A 25012-nucleotide genomic window follows, 5' to 3' on the forward strand; every position below is an offset into this window, starting at 1 on the left:
TATTTAATTCTAATTAATTTGTTTAATTTAATTAATAATAAATTAAGGATCTTATTGTAATAAATAAGCAGCAACCTATTTAAAATTAATTATTTAATTTAAAATATTTTTAAAGTTATTCTTTTAGCAGATAAAAATTAATTTTTGAATTTATGGAGTCAAGAAAATTTTAAAAATTATACTTTTAATATTATTATAATGAATTTATCAAAATATATATCAATAGACATTTATAAATTAAACACAATTTAATTTGCTTTTATTTATATTACACTATTATTGAGTGATTAATTAATTTCACTAATAACTTTTATTTATTTTTGTACGTTACTTGAAAAAATTTGTCATTAATTAATTAAATAAATAATATAATATCCACAAAAAACTAATTAATATAGTTAAGTAATACAAAATAGCAGATATGAATTCTTAAACTTCAAAATGCTATTTTAATGAAGCAAAAATAAAGGATATGGAAAAGAAATAATATTATACAAATGTGGTTAATATATCTTCTCTATTTGTCATACTTCTATTAATTTCATTATAGGCTATTTAATAATAGATTATTTTATTAGGGATTATGATTTTGATGCTAGGCATAAAATTTTTAATTCTAGGTATAGTTTAAATAAGATTAGCAATTATAAATACAAATAATTTAATTTAAAAAAATGAAATAACTTCAAGGAAAGGCTAATATTTCAAATTAAAGTATATATGCTAGAGAATAATTAACTTAAAATATATAAGATACTATTTTTTAATTTTGTAGATTATAATTTATATATGCTTCTTCGAATTAATGATAATGCAATACTAATAAATAGAGTAAGTTATAGTCTGTATGATGATACTTTCTGGATTGATTAATAATTTAAGCTAAACGCTTCATTTAAAAAAAATAAGATTGTATACGTTAGCTTTAATCTAAACTTACACATTTTTGAGAATATGGATTCATTATGAAATAGATTCTTATTTTTTTATATTCAATATTCTATTTATTATTTATACAATATCACACTTTAAGTACTTTTTTGGGATGTAAAATATATAAAGATTAAATTAAAAAATGCATCAATAGAAAGTAGACCTAAAATTAAATTTATATAAAAAAATTCTTGAATCAACTCCAGGAGGTATAGCAGTTATAAGTTCTGAAAGCAAGCTCCTTTATTCCAATTCTTTTCTTTAAAAAATCTTAAAAGTAAAGTAGAGGGGAGATGTAATATAAGTTTTAAGTAACATAGGAAAAGCATAAAATTAAAATTTATAGAATTCTCATGAAATAATAAGTGATTAGATATAAAAAACAGAAGGTATTTTTCTTGTAAAACCAATTTAATCATAAAGAGAAAACAATTAAAATAAATTAACTTAGTAGTTAAGTTAAGCAAATAATAATTAATAAGTAAATTAAGAATTTCCTATTTCATAACCTAGCATAGAGAATATTAAATCTCATAAATTTAATTAAAATCAAATAAGTTGTGAAAATTAATAAAAAGATATTAAAAATATTAAATATTAAATGGCAAAAAGTGAAAAATTAGTTTAAGAACATGAAGAGAACTATAAAAAAAAACTGAAAGGAATAAACATATCAGAGGAAAAGTTAAAAAATAGAGAGTAGCAAAAAATAAAGCAAAATATTTAATATCCTAATTATTTACATTTAAGTTAGCAATCTTCTGATAGTCTAAATATGATAAAGTTTCAGAATTAAATCACTGATTAACTATAAAAAGTAAATTATTTTTAAATTTGTTTTAAATTTTATTTTAACTTCTCTTTTTATTTTTATAAAGTCATTCAGGTTTGGCTCTGCAAAAAATATTACAAATTAACATAATAACAATACAAAAGATGAAAACAGTGAAGGTTTATCATTTTAAGAGCTCACAATTTCATTTAATGACTCAGAAAAAGATGCAAATTGCTAAAATCCGTAAATAAACCAATAAAATTAAAATGAAGATAACTTCATTTAGAAAAATGTAGTTGAGCAAAGTTAAATGAAATCATTTAAATCCTTGACTTTTAAAAACTAAAATAAAAGATTTTCAGTTAATTTATGTAAAAAAGTGTAAAGTTAAGATGAAAAACAAGAAATTTATTAATAAATAAGTGCCTAAGATATTAAAAATTTAGATAAATTGATTTATGAATAGTAAAAAAACAATTCAATCAGAAAAAATAGTATCCTAAGCTCTAAGATTAGCGATTTTAAAAGCTCTAAAAGTAAGAAATTTCTATAGATGATGGATGGTAACAAAAAAAGTAGCTTGATATTAGGAGCTAGTTTAGAAATCCAAAGAAAGCAAATAACAAATAAAAATGTTAATTTTTCAAGTGATTCATTTAACTAAATTCAAAATTAGTGTAAAATATTAATTTAAAATTATATTTTTTTTAAGTTTTTTATTAAAAGAATTTTAGGTAAAGTAAAATGAATCTAATGATATTATAGCAAAAAAAACTAGTGTAAGTGAAATTATAAGTTAAATTTTCTCAAAAAACACTTCATAACAATTATAAAACTAAGATATCAAAGGCAAAGTTTCCATATTGTAAAATAAACAAAGTGAAATCTAAAAATTTTTTAAATAAAATGAAGAAGATAAAAAATAAAACTAACATCTTGATAATACTGTAGATCTACCTAAACTTAATGATAAAAGAAAATCATTTATATCTTAGCTTAAGTAACAGTAAGAAGAAATTCATTACATGCAATAATGTGATGGTATAACTAAACTCTAGGTAAATTTATAAAATTAAAAAATAGTAGCTTTTATGTAAAATATTAAAAAGCAATTAAATTAAAGATACTTCATTTATTTATTTTTATATTTTTATAGATATTCAATAATATTTTTGATATAGGTTAACTATAATAATTAAGACTTACTATTTAAGTTTGTTCCGTTAGATTTGAGTGATGAAAAAGATAATAATTCAAATCATGTTCTTATTTTAGTATCAGATATATGGAGAGAGTTGTTTTAAAAGAAGGTATCAGAAATACAAAAAGAAAAAATGAAAATATTTGCAAGTTTATCTCATGAGCTAAGGACACCTCTAAATTGCTCTATTTCTATGCTTGAAGTACTTAGAGATGAGATCTAGTCATCCAACCCAACTTATATAGAAGAGTATTTAAATCCTGCCTTATTTTCAAATAAATTATTGCTTAATTAAATTAATGACATTTTGGATTTTGTGTAACTAGATAGTGGTAAATTTAAATATACTTTTTTTGATTTCAATTTATAAGGGCTGTTAAAAGATTGCTAAAAATTAGTTAGTATTTAAGCGAAAATGAAAAACATAGAGATCAAATTATTTATAGATCCAGATGCTTCAGATATTATTTGCTCTGATCCAAACAGAATTCGTTAGATTGTATTGAACTTTCTTTCCAATTCATTGAAATTCACAAAGTAGGGATATATTGAAATTGGATTTGTTTAAATTTCTTATGGATTATATAAACTTTATGTGAAAGATACGGGGATAGGTATTACAGAAGAAAACTTATAAAAGCTATTTACTTTCTGTACAAAAGTAATTTTCCTAATATTAAAAAAATAATTTGTCAAAATTAAACTATTTTTCTAATTTTGTGGCAAATTTAATTGAGATTATTATTTTTGCTATTAAAAAGATATTATTTTTTCAAACAGTATAAGTTATAAAGTCAATATAAAATAATTTGATCATATTTTTTAATTAAAAAATTATATTAAAGAAATTAAACATTCTAAATAAAAATAAGTTTGAAAATTTTTTTGTTAACCAATTTAAATTTTTAATCAATCAGATAAAATATGATAAATAAGATGAAGGACTCAATAATCAAGGATGTGGTCTTGGCTTAACCATTTCCAATTCAATAGCATAAGGCTTAGTAAATAGGCAAAATTAAGAAGGAGGAATAACAGTCGAATCTGTATATGGCTAGGGATCCACTTTCAGCATTATAATTCAAGATATGAATATTACTGATTATGAAGAAAAAAACCACAAAATGAATGAAATACTGGAGTAACTTAACAGCTCATTCAAAAAAATAAAGTAGTAAATTTAAACTACTTCATAAGAAGAACAAAAATAAGGTAAAGGTAATAGTGATAGTCCTAACTAAGCAAACCTTTCAAAGGGTTCAAACTATTACTTGGAAAATCTGTCAAGGTAACTTGGTGAAAAAAACTCAAAAAAAAACTATGAAGATTTTAATAGTAGTATTGATTCTCATAGGAGTTAAGAATAATAAGTAAGCATTAGAAACTATTCGAAATCAACAATTTGTCAAAAACAAGTAAGGAAAAAGGAAGATAAAATTTCTAGTGGTGAATTAAGAATTTAGCAAATATTAGCAACAAGCTAGCTGAAGATTGATTCAACAGCAATATTCGATGACGAAAATGATTAAAAAACAAAATAGTATCAATAAACAAACCTATTTGAGTATCACAATTAACATTTAAATAGATTTTAAGAAGATTCTTTTTAGGAAAAGAAATAAGAACTTGTTAATCCCCCTAACTATGCTTCTAATAGCTATAGAAAATTAGAGTAAGGAAACCATTAACAGAATGAAGTCTTTAAGAACTCAAAAAGAGATTCAATTTTAAATAATATAGTTGGAGATGTTTAGTCATCTCAATAGATAGAATATTCTCAAAAATATTTTTAAGAATAAAAAATAGGATAAAATCAAGTTAAAAAAGAAAAAAGCATTACTTCTTTTCAAAACTAGAAGACCAAAACAGCAGTATCATTCAAGACTTTAAATACAGATTTATAAGAATAACAAAAACCCCATTTCGAATAAGAAGGATTCACATCTTATATGGGAATATACAATAAATTTAATTCACTTATATATGAATCTTATGATAAACAGTCACTCTGCTAAAGTGAAAATCAAGATTAATACAATTATTAGATTGATGATATCATCGAAAAGTAATAGGAATACCCAGCATCATAATCTAATCCTTAAGACATAGTTAAAGATATTATATAAAAAAATTTGAACAAACCTATTTTATGCTAGTGCCCTTAAATTGTAATTGTTGATGATAATTAATTCAATTTATATGCTTTATCAAAAATTATTTAATAGTACTCATTTACTTTATAATAAATTTGTGATGGAGCTTAAGCAATTGAAACTTTGAAAAACTTGTATTTTAAGAACTGTTGTTTAGCTCCTAAAATAATTTTTTTGGATATTGAAATGCCCTTTAAAAATGGGTACGAAGTAGCGAAAGAATTAAATTAATTTTATGAATCAGTTAATTTTTAATATCCACCTATAATAATAGCATGTACGGCCTATGTAGGATAAGAGGACCGCTAAAAAGCAATTGACTCTGGAATGGATGATTTTATAAATAAACCTATCCTAAAATCTGGCTTTCAACAGTTATTGATAAATTGGTCAGACTAAATTTTATGATTGGTTGATCAGTATTATTTAAATGTTAAATATTAATCAAGTACAATAAATGAATAATTTATAATTTTTAGGAATACGGTTGAACAATTTTATCAATTAATTAATATAAGCAAGCACGTTTGTTTAAAACTGGCAATTTGTAAGAAGGAGACTTACAAGATAAATAAATAATCAAAAGTATCTCGTATAAATAAATAATATTTAAATTAAATTAACTTAATTGAAAAAAATAGCTATTTTCTCATTATTTAGCAAGCAAAGGGCTTATGTGTATGTATCCTTTTTGTTACTAATCAAGAAAACCTTGTGAAAACACAAACATGTTTTTAGATTTTACTCTATTTTTAATTATCAAATTTGCATTTATATGTTCACTCGCTTTCCATTTTTTCATAGAAAAGAATATATGCTCTCACTTTTAATACATCAGCTTTTTCAATATATCTAATTTCTATACATAAACAAAGTTACAAAAACAAAAATTAATTAGCTTTTTAACTGAGATAGTTTTTATCTTTAATTCAAACTAAATAGACATTCATATTTAGTTAAGAAGAAAAGAAATGAAAATTAAATAAAATTTACCTCTATCTGATGTTAAATACCAAAGAGATTTAGTATACTATGTTTTATTAACTTCTTCAGTTATATATGGTTGATAATTTTAATGCCAAACTCTTCTTAAAGTTACATAATGTCCTTTTTTGTAAAAATTGATAAATTAAATAATATTTTGTTGGAGGTTTTTACCAAAGTTATCACTTCCTAAATGAGATATTAGAGATGATAAATGATATGTTTAAATATTTTCCTTTTTCTTAAGACCAAGAGTTTAATCCAATCTTAATTATTCATCAAATTTTATGAAATCGCCAATCTTTATAGGATAACCTGTTTATGGATTTATAACTAGTCTCTTAAGATGCAAAATTAAAATTTGCTGTATTATTTTTTTGAGAAAAAATTTTTAATTTTTTGTGATTTAAGAAAATTATTTTTACAGGAGTTTTAGAGATTTTTTAAACCTTTTTAATCTATCTTTTTAGCACACAAAATGGGCTTTGAATTTAAGTTTTGTATTCTTATTTTAATCCTTATATTTACTCACTAATCATTTTAGTTATTCCTCCTACCACATCCTCAGTTTCTATCAGAGATTTATTTCCAACAGTTTTGATATAATCGATTTATTCATTTATTTTCGAAATGCATGCTAAAATATCTATAATTTAGTTTTTTTAAAAAAGCTAACTATTGCTTGATCATTACTAAAATTTATTTTACTTGAGTCACTATTTTTTTAGAACTAAGCTGTGAGATATTTTACTTTATTTTCTTTTTCTTTGAGAAATACATTTATAGAGCAATTGAGACATTAAACATCTTATTTATAAAAATGAAATTAGTATTCTATTATTTTTTTTAATTCTTTATATACCATCTATATATTCCTCTTAAAAATAATGCTTAATACTATCTTCAAGAGAGGAAATAGACCTATCTAAAATATCTAATGATAAATCATAAAATGCTTCTATTCTATTATTAAACTTAAATAAAATATTTATTTTTAGTATGGATATAACTCTAAAAAATAATTACTTTTCTATCACAAGCAACACACTATAAATAAGTATTCATATAACCTAATAACGAATTACTCAATGTGAACTCCTTTTTAGAAATGTTAACTAAATCATATTTCTAGTAATTTCCCTTTTTAAGAGTATCCTCAAAACAATTTATAATAAGCTTTAATACTTCATGAGAATCCTAGTTTTTATTTTATTTTTATCATTTTAAACAGTTAATTTCCTTTTAAAAGCTAAAATATCTTTATATTTTAATAATACCTATTACTCTCTAAACGATAAATAATCATTAGTTTCTTCCAATAGATTTATGAGGTTGTGTGGTTAAAAAGAGAAATCCTCGTTACCCATATTTTCATCATTGAGAACTTTAAGAAAAACAATTAATTATTGTTTTAGAATAGCTAGAAAAATTACCATGTAATATATTTAATAACTCCTTGCAAATTAGGTGAGATTGCTCTTTGATTCCAAGTACTTTATTCTTTTTCTTTTTAATTATATTTATTTTTTTATTATCTTTTTTGCCATTTCCATTTCTATCTTTAGTTTCTTTAACATCATCATATTAGCACAATTCCTCAAGGTTTTTAATGAATTTAGGCATACTTGCTAAAGCCTTTTAGTTGTAAAAGTAAAAATGATTTTAAAAATATTTATTATCTCAATGAATCTGTAAGCTTCAGCTAAAAATTCTTTTTTCAAAAAATTAAAACAAACCTGTAAAACAGAATTGACAAAGCATGTATTCCCAAAATTAACAAGACCTGGTGGTTTTTTGTTTATCGTTATTAAACCTAAGCTTTAGTCAGGTGATAGTTTCTCTAAAGCTTTAACTTTTCTCTTCACAAATATGCCGGAAAGAACTTGATATATTTTATCATGTGATTATTTTATGATTTAATATTTAATGGAATATTTTTTATGATTTTTTTAATGAATAATGGCTATTTTTTATTATTTCGAAAAAATTAGAAACTTTAGGGCCTGACTTTATATGAAAGCCCATAATTTAATGGAATGAAATATTCCTAAATAAAATCAGTAGTTATATTAATACCTAATGTTGCAACTCCTGCTAATGATAATCCTATAGTAGTCTTACTAAAACTTTTATGTAGAATTTATTCTACATCTATTGAGTATTTCATTCCTATACTTTTTTAATGCTTATTAATAAATAAATTTTTTTAATAATATCACATAAATTAAATAAATCATAGGGTCTTCATCAAATATTTAATATACTTCTTAATCCAAACTTTTATTAATTATTTGCAATTTGTTTTTTTATTCCTTTGTCTTTTAGTTTTATATCAAAAAGGATTGTAATGTTGAAAATTCACTTTTTAAGTAGTCGAATTAGATATTTTATATGATAATAAATGTCAGAAAAAATCGTATTAATTATCTTTATTTCCATTTATGTTTATTTACAATAAATATTAAATCATAGCTGTTTATTAGTTTGATAAAATATACTTCAAATATATTATATCTTTAATATAGATAACAATAAAGGTTGTATCATTAATAGTAAAATGAAAAAGAACTATAAAGATAAAATATAAATTGTAATAGTTAATAATTGGGAAATATCATATTCAGTCGAAAATGACAGATAATAAAATTTAATAAAAAATAATTGTAAATAGTAGGATAATAGTTGTTAATTTGAATAATAAATATTTACTCTTAATTGAATTACAATTTATCAATGAATGAACAATCTTAAAATAAATTTATTTTTATTTCATATTTCTAAAAGTAAATTAATTTTTAAAAAATAACAGAAGAAAAAATATTTTTAAAATGATATTGAAAAAACTTGAAGAATGAGATTTTGAGGATATTTTAAAATCATAACGATCAAAATATAAAATATGTAAAGATAGATTGATTTATTAACCATTAAGAAATATTTTAAATAATATTCTAATCTTGATGTAAATTAATCATTGATTGATAATGATGGTCAATTTATTTATTCATGAAGCTATTTAATTTTATTTATTTGCTAATTCCTCAAGTTGATAGCATTTTTTATATGGCTCTTTCTTTCCTCTCAGTTAGGGACAGTTTTTTTGACGTATTCAATTGATGAACGATCAGCATCACAATTTCTTTTATCATTAATGCTTTAGAATTTCTAATTTTTTAACAAATAATTATATGAATAAAATATTTTTAAAAATAATTATTTACTTTATGAGAAGGGAAAACTCTGCCAAATCTATTGAGGTCAATATAGTGGTAACCATTATCATCAACTTTGTTGTTAACGTCCTTGAAATTATAGACTTCACCAACCTTAATTTCTAAGTTTTAAGGTTTCTTGATATCAAATCTAATATTAGCATTTTCATCAGCAATTCTACCCTTGACAAAGTGTAAAGTTTTATCATTGATCTACTTGGAGAATTCAGAAACTTCAATCACCTAATTATAGTTATTTAGATATATCATTTTTTTATTTAATTTTAAATTTATCTTTACCTAACCAGTTACATTTTGACCTCTCTTACCAGGTTCTAAGCCAGAAATATCGGTTTATTAATTATGATGATGATCATAGTTATTATTTCTAGGATATGAGCTATTTCTATTTCTTTGATTGTTTTGGTTATTGACTCTATGACCATTGCCATTGAAATTATTTCTATTATTTTCATTTCTTTATCTATTATTTCTATTTTCACCTCCTTGTCTGTTATCATAGTTTCTAGGAGGTCTTTGGTTTTGTGATTAAGATCTTTATTAGTTTTTGTTGTTGTTATTGTTTTAGACGGAAGTGTTTTTGTTGTATTTATTGGGTTAATTGTTTTAGCTATTGTGGTGCTTATCTCTATTTCTTTGGTTTCCTTTTATTATTTAAGTAAAAAATGCTAAGATAAATACTTTTATTAATAATTAGTTTGGAATTACTGTTATTTTAAGAATGAGATCTATTTCCCCTTTAACCACCTTGATGATTAGGTCTGCTACTTGACTAAAATAGAATAAAAATTAACAAAAATGTTTTAATTTGTTATAATAAATTATTTACTCTTTTTCTTTCTCTATCGATTTTGTGAATTTCACCAACTTTAAGTGTAGTAATTTTGTTTCTAATAGTGATAGATTGTTCTTCACCTTCTTTACTTCTGACAGTGTAAGTATATTAGATGTTTCCATCTTTTTCTTCTTCCTTTACACCAACAAACTAATAAAATTGATATTTAATTTTAATTCATCTTTATTATAAAGAATATTAAAAATTTTAAGAAAAATAATCTTTTACTTCTCCCTTGATGAATCTTGGGTTGGGATTCTTGGGACGAGCGGTGAGTTCTAAATTAGACAAGTTATTGTTTAAATTTACATTGTTAATATTATGCTTTATTAATAATATAAATTATTTAGTGATATTCCTAAATGAAAATTATTTAAAGTGATTACATCTGAAAGGATAATATATTGACCGAATTTCTTAACTTCGATGTAGTGACCACCGACTTTTCCTTCAGCGCTTTATCTACCTTTGTTCATTACAGAGGTGAATTTAACGACATCATTTTCTTTGAAACGAGGGCAATCTCTTTTTTCAGCCATATCGAAATCAATTACACCTGTTTCGTCACCAATAGTTCCCTTAAGGTAGACCATGGTAGTTGAGGTACCGTCTTGCTTAGCTGGTAAAGACTTATCTTCAGTGCGGAGAGAGACAATCTACATTTTTAATATATTTTAAAATAAAAAAAATATTTAGAATAGTTAAACTATTACCTTGCCAATAACTGTCTAGTTATTGTTCCATTATTAGAGACCGCTAATTTTTACGGGTTCAGTTTCTTATAAATTTGGTCTTTATCTGTTGTGATTCTTGTGAGCATTTCTTGTATTTTTATTCTTATTTTACTATTTGTGAACTCTTTCCTTCTTTTCATGGATTTAGAGGACATCAGTAAGAGCCTTCTTTTCAGTTTCATCTGAGTATTCTTTGGCGCTCAAGTTGTTATTTGATAATTGTTAGATCTAACGGTCATTAGCTTCAACAATGTTTGATCTGTAGTTGAATCTGGCAACTAACTTGTTACTTTCATTGAAGTTGAGAACAACATCACTGAAAAGGTAGACCTTATCAGAGTTTAAGGATTCAAGTACTTCTTAAGTGATTGCTATTTATTTATCAATAAATAGATATTAATTAAAATTAATTTAACCCAAATTTGAATTAGTGTTGAAAGATATTAAGGCGCAAAATTGGAGATGTGATTTGATTTTAAAAATAAGAATAAATTATCATTTAAATAATCTCTTTGTGATTTAATAATTTAGTTTAAAGTAAATAAATAAATAAATTTGCAAATGTTTATTTATTCTTTAACTTTTATAAGATGCTTTAATTAAAAAAGGGTATTTATTAACTTGTAATAAATTTATTCATTTAGATTTAAAATGTCTAAACAAATAATTAATTTGATTTATTTAATTCTTATAATGATAGCCACAATATACTTTATTTTTCCTAAACAAAAGTATCTATTTGATATATTTATTGAAAAATTAATTTAAAACTTCTAATACTTATGGCTAACTATATATGTATAGATTTGTTTATTTATCTATATCCTTTTACTCTACAAATGCTAACTTTTTTCATGATGCAATAATATTTTGCCTTTCTATATATCTAGTTAAAATAAATTTTATTGTTTACATTTCTTGTTAACACTAATTTCAGCTTGGATAGCAGCAGTGTTATCGGCTAAGGTAGCTGTCATTCTTCTTTATTCGTTATTGTGAACAATATCTCTAGGCTTTAAGATTAAAATTATAAAAAATGATAAATATTAATATAAAATCTACAAACTATTTTAAAAATTACTCTAGCGAAGAAAGATTGACCGATTCTAAGATTAATGAGATCCTTGATCAAAACGATATGCTTTCCTGAGTGTTGATCAATATCAGCTTTGCTGAGTTATTCAGAACCAAGATTAGCAATCTAATAAATTTTATTTAATTTTCAAAAATTAGCTTATTTTATCAAACAATCGTACTTAATCTTTAGCAGGAGTAGCAGAGGTAACAGCTAAGTTGAGCTTATAGTCGACAACCTTCAAGGAACCAGTGAATTCATAAGTTTGGTTGTTATTTACGGCAACACCTATAAATTATAAAAATATATAAAATTAATTTTATATACAATATTCATTTTTGAAATTACCTTCAGTAGTGAAGTTGATAGAGCCAGTTTCGTCAGCAAGTTATTGGTTAACAACCTATTGAATATATTAAATAATTTAGAATAATTAACTTGGAATGTAAAAGCTTAAAAAATAAATATTTGATAATGTCCAGCCTATGCTAGACCTACCAATACAGCTTTAAAATCAACTTTATTGATTTATAAATAGGCAGATTTTTAATCACTCTGTAAAAATGGTATTTTCAAGTTAAGGGAGAATGTTAATTTAATTTCATACCTTAGCTCTGAACTTTAATTCCTTCTAATTTCTACCCTTTCTGTTTCCCTTTCTAAGGAATTTCTTGACGGGATCTGCAATTTCCTTCAAACTACCGACGGTAATGTCTTTTTGTAAAAACAAAGACAAATTAATAAATTTTGAATGGTAAGAAGATTAAATTTATAATGAATTTAATCATCAATAGACATTTAAAATTATACATTGTTCTTTAGCGACACCTTGATCAGTCATTTTTTTAATTTTTGTTGTTGTTGTTTTTTTTTTAAGTGGAGTTTTTTTTATTTTATTTTGAATGTGAAAAATATCTTTTTCTAAATAATTTAATTTTTTCTTTTTTAAAAGTTTATTAGATTTTCATATAAATAAACTAATAACATCTATCAAATAAATAAATAAATCAATAATACTTTTTCTCTCACTTTTTTTCTTCTTCTCTCATTCTTTTTTATTTTTTCCACTTAATTCTTGAATTCTCTTAATTTGTTTATTTATTTATTTGCTTTGAATACCCTTAACACCTACCTACCTACATCCTTGACTACTCCTCCAAACAATATCTCAGTTTTTCTTTTTAATTTTTAAAATAATATATCTAAAATATCTAAAAAACTGAATAAATAAACCATTTTGGATATTACATGAAAATTATTATTAAAAAGTACATAACTCCTATCAACTAAAAGAAAACATTTTCTAGTGTTAATAAGGTAACAAGATCCTATGTGAAATTACTTAACCCCTTTATTTATATTTAGGCTCATAAAAAAAATCTTTATTAAAGTAGGGTTTTGAATTAGTAATTGTTGGAATTTATTTAATTTAATTATGTGGATATTTACCCCACGTCAATCTTACTTAATAAATCCAATCTGTTTTAGTATTTTGAAATAAATCACATAAAAAAAAATCTTTCATAGATCATTTCTAATATCTACTTATATCATGATTGATAACACATCTTCTTAAAAAATAATCATGGTTCATAAATTTATATGTTTAGGTTATTTTTTGCTCAGGACTAAAATAATTTATTAAGATAATATCTAAACTTAAATTATACATGATAATTATATTATCTCTATATTGTAAAAAAACAATTAGTCTTCCTTTATCTGAATCATATAGTAATTATACTACTTTTACAAATAATAAATTGAGTTATGGCTGAAAGCGTTAAATAAAAACCCTTCTATTATCTCAGAACAGAAAAGCTGGGGTTATTTCCATATTTGTAGGAATTTATTCCCATTTACCATAACTGGATGCAAGATGAAGAAATTCTTTTTCTGACAGGCAGCGAGCCTTTAACTTTAGAAGAAGAAAAAGAAAACTAACTATCTTGGTTAAAAGACAATGAGAAATACACCTTCATTATTTTTGAGAAAGATGCTACAATCGATCTCTAACAGCCAAATTTTCCTGAATATACTAAAAATTATAAAATGGCAGGAGACATAAATTTATTTTTCCACCCATACATAGAAGAAAATGAGGCAGAAATTGATGTTATGATTGGAGAAAAATCAGCTAGAAAAAAAGGACTAGCTTAAACTGCTGTTTAAATAATGATGGATTTTGGAAATGCTTTTTTTAAAAAGAATAGATTTATTGCTAAAATCAAAAAGGAAAACTAAAAGTCTATTAGCCTATTTGAAAAATTAGGTTTCAAAATGTTTATTGAAATAGAATCCTTTTAGGAAGTACATTATGAGTTTGTATATACATAGGATTTAAGCGAGTAATAATTTAGATAAAAGTATCTAGATTTTCATTAACTCTAACTTTAATTGTGAGACAAAATCTTATATATATGTCGATATTCAACATTTTTTGTGAGTTAATTTTATATTATTGTTGCTTAACCTATCTTATATTGAACATAACTTAAAAAAAAAGAATAAGCCTTTGCTTTTACTTTAAGATTACAAAATTTTAAGCATGGATTTTAAAATTGTATTTAAAAAGATGAGATTCTTACATTGAAATAGAAGAATTTAAACATCTACTTAAAATCAAAAAAAAGATATTTTAAGTAATTCAAATTTTAGAAACTGATAAACTTTCTATGAAGAAGATTTAATTATAAGAAATCATAATCCATATAAAATATCTTTTTCTTCTAGATTAACTAAAAGTAATATATATGTCTAAATACAGAACTATTACAGCCTTTTATAATTTAAAATATTAAATATCTTTAAATTCAAGCTAGCACTTAATTAAATATTATTCAAAAAAGTTTGTGTGTATTTTCTTCTTTTATTTATCATAAACAATCTTCTAAAAAGTTAAGTCAAATAAAAAAATGCAAATTTTCATTAATTATTTTTTTAAAAATATTGATTTTAAGTAATAAATTAAAATACTTTTTTTGAAAAGTTTTATTTCTTTTATGTAAAAGATTGATGTATGTATATATGTTTGTTTGTTTATTTGTGTGAGTGAGTGAATTTTCAAATCAATAATATTTTTGAAACAATTTATTTAAAAGATTTTTTATGTTTTTGTAGATTTAAAGTGTATTCATATTATTATTATTATTTTTAGATATATATTAAAAAAATATAAATTAATAGTAATTAATTTTATTCTTTAAAGAAGCAAGTAACAAGAAATATATTTTAGATAGATAGAATTCATTGAATATTGGATTGATCTATTTTTTAAATAGGTGTATCAAATACATACATTCTTAGCTTTTTTATTGACTATTCACTTGCTTTTACCACTCACTTGAATTGCTTATTCACTCATTGTTTAGTGGCATTATTAGAAGAGCTGATGGCGTATTCAATAGATGACTTGTTTTCTTATTCATTAATGTTGATCTATTTTTCCTATTTTTTAATAATTTTCATTAGTCAGACAGAATGTATATTTATTCAAAAATATGCTTACATTCAAGACACTGTAATTTCCGTACTTGCCGACTACGATGTAGTGATGGCCAGTTTCTGAAACCTTATTCATAATGTTGGTGAAGATAACCATATCACCTTCAGAAATGGTCTTTTCTTTCATCATGAAGTCAAAATTAATATTTGCAGTGTCATCAGCAACTCTACCCTTGAAGAAAGTAGCTTCTCTATTCTTGATGGTCTTTTAGTAGGATTAAACATCGAAAACCTATTAAGGTAAATAAATTAAAATTAAAATTTCTTAGATTCAATTCAATTGTTTTATAAATCTATATAATCTGAACATTTCTAAACAAAGTCTTTACTTTTCCTTTAACAGTTTAACCGTTTTAACCAGGCTTAAGATTCTTGATAGGAGTGAGTAAAGCTTAGTGGAATCTCTTAGGCTTTTATTTGTAATTTTTGAAATTCTAAGAGTTGTTAGTGTTGTTGTTGCTATTGTTGTTGTTGTTGTTGTTAGTCTTTCTTTATTAATTGTAGTTTTATTTTTTGTAAGGGCGGTTATTCATTTTGTTACCATTATTGTTTGTGTTGTTATCACCGTTATTGTTGTTGTTGTTAACTTTACCATTGTTGTTCTACTTATTGTTGCTTTTTTTAATAATCTTCTACTTCTTTTCACCTAATTTGTAATTATAAGTAATAAAATTAAAACAAAGAAAATTAAATGAACATTTGCTATATTTGCAATTTGAATGAAATTCATAGTGTATCAATCCAACCAAAATATCTTTACTGCAAATATCAAATTATATTTTTTACCTTCAGGAAGAGGAGGAATTATCTTTGTTGAGATGTTGTTATCTGTTTTAACAGCGGCAATAGACTATTTTAAATAATAAGTATAAAATTAATATTATAAAATTTACTTAATTTTATACATTTGTTCTCCCCCTTTTAAAACAAAATTTTGAAAGGAGAAGAAGATTTGTTATTTTTTAAAAAACAATAATTTACGCCGTTGGTGATTTCGTATTTACCGAATCTCTTGACTTCAATGTAGTGGTGACCATCCTTGTTTACCTTGTTCATAGCTTTATCGAAGCTGACGACATCATCTACCTTAAAGACGACATCGTTCTTAACAGCCAAATCAAATCTGACAACACCAGTATCATCACCAATAAGACCCTTAAGGAATTTTCTAGGATTGCCTTATTTGTTATTGCCTTTTTCTAAGACTTAAACTTCAATAACCTTTAAGAATAAATAGTTTTATTAATTTTTAGAAGCAATAAAAATATTTTATTCTATTTTTTGTTTCTTTTTTTGATTTGGCATTTAGCTAAAACACATTAAATATAAATTGAAAAGGGCAAAAAAGTATATCCTAAATGATCATCTATTTTTTTAAGTTTAATATCCTATGTATTAAAGTAGGTACCTTTCCAACAAAGTTAGAATTGTTGTTTCTGGGTTAGAGATCAGCAATCTTAACAGGATCCTTAGATTCTAATTGAACAGTTCTTGGTCTCTTTTATACCTTAGGTTTTTGTTCTCCTTGAGGAGAGACTAATTATCATAAAATAAATCATTATTTCAGTTAAATTAAAAAATCGAATATCTAAATTGCAAATGATAGATGAATCAATTAATGTTTGTTTTTTTACCTTAGTTGTTAGTAACTTATTCAGCCATTTTATTTTATTGTTTTGAAGGAGATAATATGAATATTATTTTTTATTAATTAATTAATTTTTTGTTGTTTTTGTAATTATAAAGATAATTTTTTCTTTATTTAAATAAATTTATTAGATATTTTAATAATCTTTGCTTTTGAAATTTACTTTGACTTTTGTAAAAATATCCAATTTTTTGGGATCCTTCCTTCATTCTAGAAACTATTTATATTTTTCATTTCTTCGGTACAGGTGTTTGCATCATTAGCATTCAATTTTCACTCATTTCCAGTGCTGTTATCTTATTTAAAAAGGAAGCTCTAACTGGATAAGCTTGATTTATAATCCTTTTTCGATGTTAAAATAGCATTTTGTTGGCTATTATCTTATTTTTATTTAACCTAAGGAACTAATGAATGAATGAGCAAATCTATTTGTATGATATTTTGTAATTGATTAAAATTTGTTATTATAAAATCCGCGAAATCTAACAAATTAATGTTAATAATTTAGATTTTATAATCATCATGAGATTAAAATTAATTTTTCTTTTTAAACTAATTTAAAATATATTGAAAAGTAAACTTAAAATAATAATTTTACTTAATTTTTAAGCTAAATATTCAAAATAAAAGAAAAAGGCTTACTTCTAAAACAATTATTTCTTAGTTTTTTGGATAAACTTTTGTTGCTCTAAATTTACTTTAAAACTTTTAATTTATTAATTACATTTTTTAAATTTTTTTACTTTAGCAATTTTGAAAATTGTTTTCTAAGATAGAAGCAATTTCATAAAAAGTTCCATCATCCATTATTAAAAAATAAATGCTATCAAATTTCAAAACAGTTTTTTAATTTTTATTTTTTAATTTTGAATGATTTTTATCATTGAATAATTAATTTTGATTTAAATTATTTCATTATTTATATTATTATTTCAAATTAACAAAAGATTTTAGAATAAAATTTGTATTACTTACTAGCTTTTCAAAGATGTCAGACGATGAAGATAAAAGCAGTAATATAAGCTTCCTCGAAATATTATTAAACTTGTTTTCTAAATTTTAGATACTTCTCATGAAGAAGAAGAAGATGATGATGATGAAGAAGAAGAAAATTAATCAAGCGAAGGAGATAAAAGCGATGAAGATGAAGATGAGGATAAATCTGGTAGTGGAAGTGAAAAAAGTGATGAGGATGATAATGAAGATGAAGAAGATGAGGATTAATCTGGTAGTGGAAGTGAAAAAGATGATGAGGATGATGGTGACTCTGAAAAGTAAAGTGGTGAAGATAGTGACTCAGATAGTAGTAAAAAAAAAAAAAAGAATACCAAAAAAGATACAAAAAAAGAAGCTGATATTATACCAAAAGAATTGTAGTAAAAGGAGGAATTAAACCTGAGTGAACTTTAAAAAATAATTACAGAAGTTGGTTCACTTTAGCTTGAAGTTGACTCACTTATCTCCACATTTTCATATGAAACATAACAAAAAATAGGATATAATCCACATAAAGCTATACTATAAAATAATTAACAGGGTGCATTCATGTAGTTAGGAAACACTAGCTAAAGTATTCAAAATCAAATTTACATGAATAATCGAAATTTAAATCTTCAAAAATCTGTTTCTCCCCCTTACTCTCCATACAACACTTATGGAAACTATCGTTTTTAAAAGGAATAAATTCAAAAAGAAAATAATTAATAACAGTAAGTATTTTAAGCATAATAAACTTATCCTAAAAGCTAGTAGTTAAATAAAATAAATCTTGGAGCTGCATCTTAAGTTGACTAAAAATAAATTTAATAAGATCAATTAATACAAACATAGTAGTCACCTATTCCTAGAAAAGGTTCAATAGAAGAAATAGCAGAAATGTAGGCCATCCTAGCAAGACAATAAAATAAATAAATTGAATAAATGTAATAAAATCAATAGTCTAAAAATTAACTGCCATAGTAATAATCAGATTAAAAATCTTCCTATCCAAATAAATACTCAGATACGGGTAGATCATATTAATAGCATTAAGAATATAAACTTGAAGATAATTTTGGAGCTAAACAATCAGATAGATTCCGCTTAAATAAAGAGTCATAGAGTATTATTGATAACTATTATCAGAATTTATACAGAAAATAAGTACCTCATAATAGAAACTACTCGAATATAGAAGACTTATATAAATCTAAACCAAAACACAGTATGTTTATCATTAAAATAATCATTCTAATATTATTTTTCAAATTAAATAAAGTGTATGATGAAGATGATTTAAAGAAAAGAAGTATCTCCCCATCAACATCTTCTAAGGATTAAAGTAAAGATTAGGTTTTAACAACAAAACTAATTTATAAATTTAAAAATATAGAATTTATGAGAAACACTGTTTCACAATAAAATTTAGCATAGGGTTACTAGCATAATGATTAAAAGATAGATTAAGCTATTAAAGTTTTGTTAGGTAAAAAGTGATTGGATGATTTCTTATGATAGATTATGCATTTATCAATATTTCCAAGTATTAACTAAATTGTTAAAAATATGTTAATATGAAAGAGAATTTAATATAAAAATAAATACTATGAATAAATAATACTTTTTATGTTTTTTTTCAAATTATTTTTTATTATACTTTTTAAAAAGATGTTTAGATTTTATATAAAATTGTATGTAAGTAATGTTGATAATCAAATAAATAATTTTAGAGTTTCAACAAATATAAAATTAAACAAAAAACTAAACTCAAGCAAAAGATATATTTCAATCTTTAATAATATGTAACTAATTTATTTATATAATAAATATTTTTTAATTTTTTACTCTTATATATGAGTCTTTAAAAAACTATATTGAAAATATATTCTTAATTCTCTACTTCAGCCACTTTATCGATTCCTCGATCACTTCGGAGAAGTTGAAGTGCATACTTTTTAGATTTCTTAAGTTACAGTTGTACTTTCAACATTTTAATAAGCCTTTCTATATTTTTTATCAAGTAAATTATTTAAAAATGCTAAGAAATACTTTTCGTACAATATTGTTACTATAGCATTTGCTAAAATAATAGCTAAAATTACGAATTTCCAGCTATAATCCATTTATGAAACGATTTCATCATTTTAATTAGTAGCTTTGATAAAAAGAGTAAAGAAATCAAGTATGGGTTATTGTTCTGAGAAAATAATTAGTAAACTCAAGCCTGTGATTGAAACAAGGAAGAAAGTGAATAGAATGTTTGTATAGAATGGTTTTTTATGAACAGAACCAATAGAAAAAGCTATTACAGTGAAAATGTATTAGAAGTTAGAAACCCAGAATAGAACAGTTGTGTCATATGTAGTTGGTGCTAATTCTTCGTCTTCAAATTCTTAAGCTTTAGATAATTATTATGGGTTAAGATACCAGCTTTGATTACATGTAGTAGCTACTGTTATGATTAAAAACAAGAGTTAAATAACACCTTAGCCAGCAACAGAGAGTATATTTTTGTATGAGAAAAGCCGATGTGCTGGAATATCAGGTGTAAGTTTATCACTAGCTTCAGTTAAGCCTAAGAAAAATGTTAGAGGAATGATAATAAAAAGATCCCAATACAGAATCTACATATCAGCTGGTTGTGTACCACGAAAATAAGTCAAAGTTTAAGTGAAACCTTATATAAGAGAGTAAAGGGCCATGTACTTAAAGCATTAAAATGAAGTTGTTAAGCAGCATCTACCTTCACGTAAAATGTATTCAATAACACTTATATTAATAACCTTGCTTGTGAAAGCAGCTGCAACGGAAGCCTCTGCTTCACCTAATGAAATACCCATATCAGCATCTTTCAGAGCTTAGCAGTCATTTGCACCATCACCACACATTCCAACAAATGAGTATCCTTACTCTGGATTTTAATACTTTTGCAATAGATGTATTAAGCTTTACTTCTAATCTGGCTTCATTCTCGCAAAAACTTTTCCGTACTATAAAATAAGAGTAAAGAATAAGCTAGTTCTCTTTGAGCAAGTATTGCTTTCAATGTCGCATTGGTTTTATTATGAATTCTGATTTGTTTTGTTTTGGAGGAATTCTTCAAAAAAATTACCAGTAATAACTAACTATTCCTATCCTTAAACAAATGAAGCTGAATTTATAAATTAATCTAAATCAGATTTTTTTCCATTCATTGTAAATTAATTATTACTATAATCAAGGAGATTAATTTACTAATTTAAACTTAAAATTCCACATTGTTTAGCAATATTCAAGGAAGTTTCAGGATTGTCACCAGTTACCATACGGACTTAAACGTCATTATTTTTAAGTAGTTTGATATGTTCTGTTGTTTCTGGTTTTAATTTGTTTTCAAATACCAAAAAACCTGCAAAAGTTAGGTTTGCTTCGTATTGGTTTCTGTCTTTTTCAAAATCAACTTCATTAATCTAACTATAAGCTAATGCAAGAACACGATATCCTTCATTTGTAAATTCTTATAATTTATTTGAAAAGTCATTGGGAATAGTTTATTATTTACAAATTTTCTGAATGCTTTCAGGTGAGCCTTTTGTATAGATATAATTTTGATTTTCTTTTGTAATAGCTACTATAACCGACATTCTTTAAACATCAGCATCAAATTAAAATCTTTTCAGAATAAAAATTGGTGATCCTAAACTTTTGTTGCAAGTAAGTTCTTGCAAAACTTCATAACCTTAATAAAATAATTTATCATTTTAATCTGCCTAGTTATCGCTTTTTGAATTTTCATTTTCAACTAAGCAATATGATGAATTTTTAAACATTTCAATGTCCAAAGGATCTCCAATAAATTCGTTATTATAAACCATGATACTGTGGCACGATGCTATAATTTATCTTTAAATTTTGGAGAAGGTAGGAAATATGTGTTTGTTTTTTTTAGCAGCTTCTTCAGAAAACTAATCTTCAAATTTGTTTGAGCTACTTAAAAATGAAGAAATAAGTTTAAAGGATAGGAGCTCTTCAGTCAAAGTACCAGTCTTATCAAAACACACACTTTTTACAATACCGCAAATATTAATTTTTTCATTATTGATACAAAAAATTTGTTTTCTACGCATTCTATTTAACGAGAAGGAGACACCAAAGGAAAGGCATGTTGGCAAAGCAGGAGGAACACTGATGGTGATTAAATCAAAAAATTTTTTAATTAAATCTGATGAATCCATAGTACCTCGATCTAAGTTATCAATGAAAGTTGGTAATGCAATAAAGAATTATATCAATGTAACAAATAGAAGGATAGATAAGAATTTAACAGAATCATTCTAAAATGAAATTTGATTATGTTGCTTTGGATAAAGGATGGAACGGATCAAGTTCCCTTTAAGAGTTTCAAAACCTATTCTAATAACTACTAACTTGGAATTTGAAACCATCATAACCTAACTTCCACCATAAATAATATTTTAACGATTTTCGCTAAATTAGCAGTCTAAATCTGCTAGAGCAGATTTGATAATAGGAACGGATTCTCCAGTAAGCATAGATTCGTTTACTATGACACTACCTTCTACTATCACCATATCACATGGAGCTGTCTCACCCTCTTTTAAAATAACAACATCGCCATATGCTAACTCGTTTGAAGAGATAACTTTGGTTTGTCCATTTCTAACTACTGTTGTTTAACCCCTAAAATAGCTTAATTTTTTTATACGATTTATATTTGTTCTTTCTTCGTATAACTTAAAAAGCAAACTAAAAGTTGATGTGGTAATAATAACTGTAGCATAGATTTCATAAGTATCAAAATACCATAAAAGACAACTTGCAACTTGAAACAAGAAGAAAGGAGAAAAGAATTCATGAAATGCTAGAACCAAAACGCCTTAATCTGGTATATCAGTAGAATTAACTCCGTTTTTAGTAATAGAGGAATTAATCTAAGAGTCATTTAAACCCGTTTTAGCTGACTCAATAATTTCTTTATGGTTTCTTTCGATTATACTATCGCCAAATGGCACGAAAATTAAGGACTATTCATCATAAACAAATTTTTAAAATCTATATTGAAAAATACATTTGTTTTCTAAATTCACAATTTTTTCTATCTAGACATCCTTATCTGGTCCATAAACTACAATTTAAGTAGCTTAATTAATATTAACAAGTTTAAAGAATATTTTAAATTTCCATTCATTATTCCAAGAAAATAATATAAAAAGTAAACCTCCAGATAATATGTAAAGAGTTATTTCTAGTATAAGTAAGCTTAAAGGTTTTTATACAGGATAGACCTTTTCAATCAAGCACTCTTCTTAAGCTTTGTAATACTATTTACATTATAGACCCTACTGAGGAATAGTTTTTAAAGAATTATACTTTTTTTCTTCAATCTATATCTATTGTTGATTTTCTGTATTCATTTTTTTTTATTTCTTTTAAACTTTTATTTTTTTATTAATTTAAGAAAATTATTTGATTTCAGAGCTTATCCTAAAATGCAAAAACAGATAGATTACTTTTAATTTACAAAAATTAAATTTTTGCCTAAATATCAATTATATTAATTTAATCAGTATCTTTACCTCTTATATCTCTCATATATTACTTCGTCATAACTATTTTTAATCTTAAAACTTAAAAGCGAAGCAACCAAACTTTACTAGTTATTTATTCAAGTAAAATCACATACTTTCAAGTAATTACACAATCACTATTTTTAGCTTAAATATATATTTTTTTAAAATATATAATATTCAGCTAAAATATTTCTATTATTGTTTAATTGATTTATAACTAAGTAGGCTTTTATTCCTCTTACTGCATATTTTTTTAATACTTTTATATTTAATTAGTTTTACTGGAAAGCTTTTGAATTCTAAATATTTCAATTTACTTTTAATTATTTTTACCACTAAATTTTTGTTAGAATTTTATAAATTATATTATTGCTTAGAATATTCTAAAAATAGAATTATTCTTTAAATGGATAATTTTAAAATGATCTAAAAATAATTATATTTCTAAAAGAATATTTAAAGAATCTTTGCTTTGTTCTATAAATTTATTATAGAACTATATACTAAAAAAGAAAATATAAAAGATACGAATATAGTTTAGATCATGTGAATCATTAATAATTAATTAAATTTTAGTTATAGCAGCCAAAAAATTTTGAAAGGAAAAGAATTGCTTTTATAGCTTCAATTTCTCAAATTAGCTTATAACACAAAAAGTTTATAAATAAAAATTTTATTTTAAATTTTTTAAGTAATATATATATCTTAAGCAAATTTAATTAAGAAAAATAAACATTTTATTTATTAATTTCAATTACAATTAATATTGATAATAATTAATCACTCTATAGACAATGTTCTATTAATTAAATTACATGACTTTCAATGCTAATTATTTAGTTATTTTCCTAAAATTACAAATTATATTTGCATTCTTCTAATAATAAAAAATGTAAGGTTAATCCTAAATGAATTATTATAATAATCCCAAGTTTGATTTTTTTATCATTCATTATTTTTAAAAATTTGTATTTTTTATAATAATCCATTGTCTTTAATCTTTATATTTTTTACTTTTAATTTACTTTTAGCATAATTTAAAGAATTTAATTTTAGTTTCTTTTAAACAAGTTAATAAATCAATTACAATAAATTAACAAATTTATAATTTCCTAATAAACAAAAATTTTTTTAATCTTGAAAAATAACTCTTTATTAAAATTGGTCAAGTATTTTTATAAAAAAAATTAAATAAAAAGTAGCTTTTTTTAAAAGTTAATCGAATATTATTTACCCTAAATTTTTAATTAATTAAGCAATTTAGAGTATTTGATATATATCTTCCTTATGAGTAATTAATTAGTTAGCTCTAAAAAAAATCTAAATTAATGAATTTAATTAACTTTTTGCATTTATTTTTTACTTTTTATTTTTCAGTAAAAAAATAAT

At 23.5% G+C, this 25012-nt stretch overlaps 7 protein-coding genes across 7 annotated transcripts; 3 read left to right on the forward strand and 4 right to left on the reverse strand. All coding sequences in view use genetic code 6, as the record gives it.

Annotated features, from left to right (window-relative positions):
* Nucleotides 1-364: 364 nt before the first annotated feature.
* TTHERM_00499400 (ATPase, histidine kinase-, DNA gyrase B) lies at nucleotides 365-5470 on the forward strand (the record flags this gene model as incomplete). The annotated part of the gene is made up of 5 exons (XM_001022198.3): nucleotides 365-1750; nucleotides 1812-2385; nucleotides 2435-2766; nucleotides 2890-3570; nucleotides 3827-5470. The coding sequence occupies exons 1-5, from the start codon at nucleotides 422-424 to the stop codon at nucleotides 5468-5470; spliced, it is 4560 nt and encodes a 1519-aa protein (XP_001022198.2). The 5' UTR covers nucleotides 365-421.
* A 371-nt stretch (nucleotides 5471-5841) lies between these two features.
* Nucleotides 5842-8213, reverse strand: TTHERM_00499410 (ubiquitin carboxy-terminal hydrolase; the record flags this gene model as incomplete). The annotated part of the gene is made up of 11 exons (XM_001022199.2): nucleotides 5842-5921; nucleotides 6056-6169; nucleotides 6221-6410; nucleotides 6472-6692; nucleotides 6755-6853; nucleotides 6909-7020; nucleotides 7073-7243; nucleotides 7324-7430; nucleotides 7480-7681; nucleotides 7783-7928; nucleotides 8123-8213. 11 exons carry the CDS (start codon nucleotides 8211-8213, stop codon nucleotides 5842-5844), a joined length of 1533 nt encoding a protein of 510 aa, XP_001022199.2.
* Nucleotides 8214-9127: 914 nt separating this feature from the next.
* TTHERM_00499420 (G-quartet DNA-binding protein TGP1) lies at nucleotides 9128-12869 on the reverse strand (the record flags this gene model as incomplete). Its single annotated transcript, XM_001022200.3, has 14 exons — nucleotides 12734-12869; nucleotides 12531-12637; nucleotides 12272-12326; nucleotides 12105-12211; nucleotides 11930-12049; nucleotides 11762-11861; nucleotides 10828-11219; nucleotides 10501-10770; nucleotides 10343-10438; nucleotides 10109-10264; nucleotides 9988-10051; nucleotides 9559-9923; nucleotides 9268-9501; nucleotides 9128-9211 (listed from the first exon to the last, which is right to left on the reverse strand). The coding sequence occupies exons 1-14, from the start codon at nucleotides 12762-12764 to the stop codon at nucleotides 9128-9130; spliced, it is 2181 nt and encodes a 726-aa protein (XP_001022200.2). The 5' UTR covers nucleotides 12765-12869.
* An 824-nt stretch (nucleotides 12870-13693) lies between these two features.
* On the forward strand, nucleotides 13694-14326 carry TTHERM_00499430 (GNAT family acetyltransferase; the record flags this gene model as incomplete). The annotated part of the gene is made up of 1 exon (XM_001022201.1): nucleotides 13694-14326. The coding sequence occupies one exon, from the start codon at nucleotides 13694-13696 to the stop codon at nucleotides 14324-14326; it is 633 nt and encodes a 210-aa protein (XP_001022201.1).
* A 957-nt stretch (nucleotides 14327-15283) lies between these two features.
* TTHERM_00499440 (G-quartet DNA-binding protein, putative) lies at nucleotides 15284-17191 on the reverse strand (the record flags this gene model as incomplete). Its single annotated transcript, XM_001022202.3, has 7 exons — nucleotides 17062-17191; nucleotides 16836-16963; nucleotides 16409-16648; nucleotides 16214-16277; nucleotides 15757-16073; nucleotides 15432-15659; nucleotides 15284-15370 (listed from the first exon to the last, which is right to left on the reverse strand). Exons 1-7 carry the CDS (start codon nucleotides 17087-17089, stop codon nucleotides 15284-15286), a joined length of 1092 nt encoding a protein of 363 aa, XP_001022202.1. The 5' UTR covers nucleotides 17090-17191.
* Nucleotides 17192-18063: 872 nt separating this feature from the next.
* Nucleotides 18064-19550, forward strand: TTHERM_00499460 (hypothetical protein; the record flags this gene model as incomplete). Its single annotated transcript, XM_001022204.2, has 4 exons — nucleotides 18064-18088; nucleotides 18139-19278; nucleotides 19333-19395; nucleotides 19447-19550. 4 exons carry the CDS (start codon nucleotides 18064-18066, stop codon nucleotides 19548-19550), a joined length of 1332 nt encoding a protein of 443 aa, XP_001022204.2.
* Nucleotides 19551-19978: 428 nt separating this feature from the next.
* TTHERM_00499470 (E1-E2 ATPase family protein) lies at nucleotides 19979-23467 on the reverse strand (the record flags this gene model as incomplete). The annotated part of the gene is made up of 1 exon (XM_001022205.2): nucleotides 19979-23467. One exon carries the CDS (start codon nucleotides 23465-23467, stop codon nucleotides 19979-19981), a length of 3489 nt encoding a protein of 1162 aa, XP_001022205.2.
* Between the last annotated feature and the right edge of the window lie 1545 nt (nucleotides 23468-25012).

The sequence above is a fragment of the Tetrahymena thermophila genome (genome assembly GCF_000189635.1).
Source record: "Tetrahymena thermophila SB210 genomic scaffold scf_8254487, whole genome shotgun sequence".
NCBI classification, from domain to species: domain Eukaryota; phylum Ciliophora; class Oligohymenophorea; order Hymenostomatida; family Tetrahymenidae; genus Tetrahymena; species Tetrahymena thermophila.